This window comes from Loxodonta africana, chromosome 16 (genome assembly GCF_030014295.1).
Source record: "Loxodonta africana isolate mLoxAfr1 chromosome 16, mLoxAfr1.hap2, whole genome shotgun sequence".
NCBI lineage: Eukaryota > Metazoa > Chordata > Mammalia > Proboscidea > Elephantidae > Loxodonta > Loxodonta africana.
Window position 1 is genome coordinate 3,675,590 of NC_087357.1, and position 6,581 is coordinate 3,682,170.

The following is a 6,581-nucleotide window of genomic DNA, read 5'->3' on the forward strand; positions in this document are numbered from 1 at the left end:
GAATGTTCACGCAAGTCCAAGAAGTATCAGGAACTCAGCAGAGGTTCTAGGAGAGGGCAGGGGTCTCCGAGGGCCCCAAGACCTCTTCATAATAATCCTGTGAAATTACTCCCTTTTTCCACTCTCATTCTTCCCGGTGGACAGTGGAGCTTTCCAGAGGGTCAAGATGAGTGATGGCATCATCACTCGGATGGCTAACTAGAGTGCTTGTGCATTCCTGTGGCTAAAAACCTTCTCGGTTCTCACGTCTAACATGGTAAATACTGACAGTTATAACCTACACTAAAAAAGCAGGTGCCGACGAGTCGATCCCCCTCAAGGCCATCTCACGTGTGTCAGGGTAGAACTGTGCTCCATAGGGTTTTCAGTGGCTGATTTTTCAGAAGTAGGTCACTGGGCCTTTCTTCTGAGGTACCTCTACGTGGACTCAAACTGCCAACCTTTCGGTTAACAGCCAAGCACATTATCTATCTGCACAGCCCAGGGACTCCATAACCTACACAAACCTCCATAATTTAAGAACGTAAAGGATCACAGAGACTGAGAAACACCGTGCTCAAATATTCACCACAACAGTGTCTGCAGGATTGAAAAACAGAAGCAGCCTGTGGTCCCTTCATGAGGACAGCTAAGTGAACTTTTGCCATCCTGGGGGACACAGCGAAGCCAGGAGTACTGAAGAGCAAGGGCACCTCGCCAAACCTAACGTGCTGTCAATCCCAGGGTGTAAAGAAGAAACCATGCGTAGATGGGGAAGAGGGTGGCTTCGAGGGAAGGCTTTCAAAACTACGAAAGCAGAAACATACTCCTTGTGCAAAGCCGGAAAACAGCGTCCTTGACAGCACTGCCTGTTTGTTTCAAACTCAAACACTCTCTTCCCTGGAATCTTAACCCCTCTAGGACAAGAGTGATGCAGCAATCACACAGGAAAGCTTGGTTTGCTAGGCAATGAAACTGGGCAGGAAAGAGTTCCTTCCCAGGCCTTACCGCCACCTGAAGACTGTTCAACAGCACAGGAACACATCGTGCAAAGGAAAATGGGGTCATCAAACTCATCTGCTGAAATCTACCATCAACTAAAAAATTAAAATCTCACTTGCTCCAGAAGTAGCTGCTGTCACCTGCCAGCCTTCCACCCCCAGGGAAAAATGAGGGGCTGATTACAGCCCAACCCTCTGCTTCTCCATTTGGTGCCACACTCCACCAGGTCACCATAAGGGGGTAGCCCTCAACCCCTCCCAAGCGAGCCCCAAATGCTCAGTGTCCTCGAAAGGCAGATACGCCCTACACTAGCCTTTAGTCCAAAGATGCCTGGCATAATTAACCTATGCACTGTTACCAAAACAAATGCTCCGTTCAGATGTAAACATCATGCAAAATTCCACATAACGTTTAAGAAAAATGGAAATTCAGAAGGAAAATGTTACTGAACAAAAGTAAATTAAGTTAGGCGTTCTAACGTCAACAGAGAGAAATGGGTGTGTACAGTTGAAACACGAAAAAATGCTAGAACTTAGAATCAAAGATTACTGGAAAGAATGTTTGCACAGCAAAATTCTTTTTCCTTTGGGAATAAAATGCCCCACCATGCTTAATTTTCCTGACATTTCTGAGGTTTTGAAGCCACAGCTAACGGATCTGAATCATCTGAGCAAAACCATGTTATAGTGACATATTACTGGAAAGCCTAGAATAGAATGCTAAATATACAGACACACACCCAGGGCAGGCACTTTTGGAGAAAATGATCAAACATGAAACTAGATCAAGTTGTCCATAACAAAGTCTGAGAGAGAGCAGTTCACCTCCAGCAGGTAACCAACCAGGCACCTAGAAGCTAAAAGAAGAAAATAACAAAAGTGGCATCCAGCTTTTATTGAAAAGCAACGATCTCAGTCTGTGCACAAACTTAGCATAATGAAACACTTCACCTCTGATTGCTGCAAGCAAAGAAAAGCCTGGCAAAAAACAAGGACCTTCCCCTGAAATCTAAATCACGCCCATATCAGCTATACACACCACGGAACTGGCTCTGCCCAAAGGGTTCACCTCTGGAAGGTGGAGAGAAAGGGGCTGCTCGGGCCCCATAGGTGCCACCACCCTCTCTTCCCTCCACAGCATGCCTTCTGGAGCTCCATTTGCATTGGCTGTTTAAGTACCAACAGCGGGGCGGCACAAGATGCTGAACTAGGTCAGCCTCGGCCTGCCTCTGGGGAGCTCCAAGGCGCCCTGGGCCTAGGGCTCCGTCTCCAGAGAGACAGCTCTGGAGTGCCCCCCTCTCTGTTACCACCGCGGCCCAGCCCTCCTGGGTGGGATCTGGAAATTGGAGGGAGGGGCTATAGAAGGTAAAGGCCTTGGGCAGTCCACATCCAGTTGCCGGCCTTGAAGAGTTTCTGAGCATCTTTTTCTTTCATAAACAAGAATACAAAATCCTCCTCCCAGCTTTCAACTGTCTCCCTTGTTTGAGAACTAAAGAGATACTAAGTTACCAGGCAAACAGGGTCCTGCCCCTCCAGCACTGCTCATTGAGAACAGATGACAGGGAGGGAAGCAAGCACCAGGGCAGACATGGACCAAGGCAGGCGTGCACCAGGGCAGGTGTGCACCAGGGCGGGCACTGACCAGGGGATCAAGGCCAGGGTCAGAGGCAGGGTGTGTCTGGGGGTGAGGGTGGGGTCCAGAGTTCCAGGCCCTGGGTTGGAGTCCCAGTGCCCAGATTCAAGATCAAGGACCCAGGATCAGAATTTGGGGGTCAAGGTTTTGGGTTTAGGGTCAGGGTCAGGGCCAGGTGTTAGGGCTTAGGGTTTGGGATCGCATTTGGCGCTTGGGGTCCAGGCGCAGAGTTCAGAATGGGAGTTTGGTATTTTGGGGTTTGGTGAGCTGGAAATAGGGGAAAGGGTTCCAGGGTTGTGCATTCGGAGTTCAGGGACCAGGGTTCCAGGATCAGGACTCTGGTGGGCCAGTGTTCCGGGGTTCAGAGTTGTTGGGGGGAGGTGTTTGGGGACTGGCCCTGGGGCTTCGGCTGGGAGGCTGGGGTTCCCGGGATACTGGTTCCAAGGTTCCCAAATAAGGACTGTGGTCAGGGTCTAGGGACCAAGGTTCCACCGGGGACCTGTGCTTTTGAGTTCAGGGGTCGGTGTCCGGTATTTCAGGGATCCAGGGTCGGGGTCTGCAGTTTAACGTCTGAGAGACCCGAGTTCTGGAGTCCAGGGAATCGGGCCTCTGGGTTTCCGGGGTGCGGGCACGGGGATTCTGGGTCACGAGAGATTTGAAGTCCAGGACCCTGGGACCGGGGTTCCAGGTCTCCCGTTCTTGGGGTGTAAAGTCCAGAGTTCCAGGGAGCCAGAGTTCTGAGGTCCAGGTCCCCGATACCGGAATTCCAGGGCTCCGGGTCTGGGTCTTGGGGTGTCAGGGACCAGGACTCCGGGGATCCAGGGTTCTGAGGCCGGGTCCCTGACATCGGAATTCCAGGGCCCCGGGTCCGGGTCTTGGGGTGTGAGGGCCAGGGTTCCGGGGTCCAGGGTTCGGAGGTTCGGGCCCCCGATGCCGGAGCTCCAGGGCTCCGGGCCGGGGTTTGCGGTCTGAGGCACCGGGGTCCGGGGATCGGGTCGGGCCCGCCCGCCCTACCCACGGCCCCGGCCGCCCTACCCACGGCCCCGGCCGCCCTACCCACGGCCCCGGCCCGACGGCGGCGGCACTTACGTCGTCGAAGAGCGAGCCCACGTTGGCCGTGACCAGCAGGACCGCGGTGCCCGGGACCGCCGCCCTCCCCGCCATCCTGCGGCGCCGCTCCCTCCGCGGGCCGGGCCCGGCCGGGGTCTCAACGGCCGCCGCGGGGCATCAGCGGCGCCGGGGGGCGGCCCCGGGGCGCATCGCGGGCTCGCGCGTCCGGCCGGGCCTCGCCGCTTGCGGCCTCCTGTCGCTTGTCGCTCGTCGCCGCCGCGGTCCCGCGCCGCCGCCGCCCGCGCCTCACAGCGCCCCGCGCGCAGCCATTAGGATCCGGCCGGGAAAGTTCCCGCAGCAGCCGCCGCCGCCGACTCGGCCGACAAGTCCCGCCCCCGCGACCGGCGGACTGGGGCGGGGCCTGCGCGGGGCGGGGCCTGTGCAGCCGGCGAGGGACGGGGCGGGGCCTGTGCAGCCTGCGAGGGTGGGCGGGCGGGGCCTCCGCGGCCAGCGGGGGGGGCGGGGCCTGTGCAGGGCGGGGCGGGCCCTTTGCGGAAGGAACTGGACCTGCGCGGCCGGAGGGGAAGAGGCGGGGCGGGGCGGGGCCTGCGCAAGGTGGGAGGGGCGGGACTGCGTGGGGCGGGACGTTCCGGCTGCGGCGCTCCTGTCAGTCAGTCGGCCCCGCCCCCTGGGCCCACCTCCCAGGACCGCCCCGCAGCTGCGCGCACATTCCGTCCTCCCCCCCCGTGACGTCACGGCCCGGCTCCGACGGTGTCTCTTAAAGGGCCAGCGTCCTCCCAGCGACGCGGCCAGCTCGCTTCTCTGTGGGACTGTCGTCTACGCGGGTACCCCCGGAGCGCGCCCAGCGCCTCCTCCAGGCCTGGCCCTAGACTCTAGTCACATTTCGGGGTGCCTGCTTCCGGGCCCCCTCCGTAGTGGCGGGGATCGGGGCGCCCCGGGCAGTGCGGCCGGGATGGAGGGGAGACATGCAGCGGCGTGAGCTTCCCGACCTTGGAACCTGGATCCTGCACGGGCGGCGGGGGGTCCCCAGCGAGTTCCCAGGCCCGGCGCGGGCTCTGTTTGCGGGGACGGGAGGCTCCCCAGCCAGGGAGCCTGAAAGGGATGACGCCCTGCGAAGAAGCGGAGCCCGGTCGGCCCCCTCGTGGCCCAGTGAGGAGCCTCCGGGCAGAGCCCCCCGACCGCTCGCTCAGCAGGGACTGACGGCCCCGGAGCCAGGGAGAGCACCGGGAGGCATGGCCGGCCTGGCGGGCTGAGCGCGCAGAGGGGACGATCAGCGAGCTCATCACACATGCAGTCCGACAGGGGGTGGGGGAGGAGTGGCCCGGTGGGGCAGTGCAGCCTGAGTTGGAGTGGACGATCCCAGAAGTGCTTGTTGCTGTTGTTGTTAGGTGCCGCCGAGTCGGTTCCCACTCATAGCGACCCTATGCACAACAGAACGAAACACTGCCCGGTCCTGCGCTGTCCTTACGATCTTGTTATGCTTGAGCTCATTGTTGCAGCCACTGTGTCAGTCCACCTCGTTGAGGGTCTTCCGCTTTTCCGCTGACCCTGTACTCTGCCAAGCATGATGTCCTTCTCCAGGGACTGATCCCTCCTGACAACATGTCCAAAGTATGTAAGACGCAGTCTCGCCATCCTTGCTTCTAAGGAGCGTTCTGGCTGTACTTCTTCCAAGACAGATTTGTTCATTCTTTTCGGCGGTCCATGTTATATTCAATATTCTTCCCCAACACTACAACTCAAAGGCGTCAACTCTTCTTCGGTCTTCCTTATTCATTGTCCAGCTTTCCCATGCATATGATGTGATTGAAAATACCATGGCTTGGGTCAGGCTCACCTTAGTCTTCAGGGTGACATCTTTGCTCTTCGACAATTTGAAGAGGACCTTTGCAGCAGATTCACCCAGTGCAATGTCTCTTTTGATTCCTTGACTGCTGCTTCCATGGCTGTTGATTGTGGATCCAAGTAAAATGAAATCCTTGACAACTTCAGTCTTTTCTCCCTTTATCGTGATGTTGCTCATTGGTCCAGTTATGTGGATTTTTGTTTTCTTTATGTTGAGGTGCAGTCCATACTGAAGGCTGTGGTCTTGATCTTCATTAGAAAGTGCTTCAAGACCTCTTCACTTTCAGCAAACAAGGTTGTGTCATCTGCATAACACAGGTTGTTAAGGAGTCTTCCTTCAATCCTGATGCCCTTGTCTTCTTCATCTAGTCCAGCTTCTCAGATTATTTGCTCAGCATACAGATTAAATAGGCACGGTGAAAGAATACAACCCTGACGCACACCTTTCCTGACTTTAAACCAATCAGTATCCCCTTGTTCTGTTCAAACAACTGCCTCTTGATCTATGCAATGGTTCCTCATGAGCACAATTAAGTGTTCTGGAACTCCCATTCTTCGCAATGTTATCCATAGTTGGTTATGATCCACACAGTCGAATGTCTTTGCATAGTCAATAAAACACAGGTAAACATCCTTCTGGTACTCTCTGCTTTCAGCCAGGACCCATCTGACATCAACAATGATATCCCTGGTTCCACGTCCTCTTCTGAAACTGGCCTGAACTTTTCGCAGTTCCCTGTCGATATACTGCTGCAGCCGTTTTTGAATGATCTTCAGCAAAATTTTGCTTGAGTGTGATATTAATGATATTGTTCTATAATTTCCACATTCAGTTGGATCACCTTTCTTGGGAATATGCATAAATATGGATCTTTTCCAGTCGGTTGGCCAGGAAGCTGTCTTCCATATTCTTGGCATAGACAAGTGAGCACCTCCAGCGCTGCATCTGTTTGTTGAAACGTCTCGATTGATATTCCATCAATTCCTGGAGCCTTGTTTTTCACCAATGCCTTCAGAGCAGCTTGGACTTCTTCCTTCAGTACCATTGGTTC

At 55.7% G+C, this 6,581-nt stretch overlaps 1 protein-coding gene across 4 annotated transcripts in view; it reads right to left on the minus strand.

The window, feature by feature from the left end:
* INPP5A (inositol polyphosphate-5-phosphatase A) overlaps nucleotides 1-3,825 on the minus strand; it is a 207,006-nt gene extending 203,181 nt beyond the window's left edge. For 2 of the 4 annotated variants that reach the window (XR_010318037.1, XM_064269131.1), the window contains exon 1: nucleotides 3,703-3,824. Coding sequence is in view for 3 of the 4 variants with exons in the window: in XM_064269131.1 (XP_064125201.1) it covers nucleotides 3,703-3,777 (75 nt within the window). In the remaining variant the exon portion in view is untranslated. Of the gene's footprint in view, nucleotides 1-3,702 lie in introns of all 4 variants that reach the window. The other 2 variants (XM_064269128.1, XM_064269132.1) reach the window with 1 other exon arrangement.
* Between the last annotated feature and the right edge of the window lie 2,756 nt (nucleotides 3,826-6,581).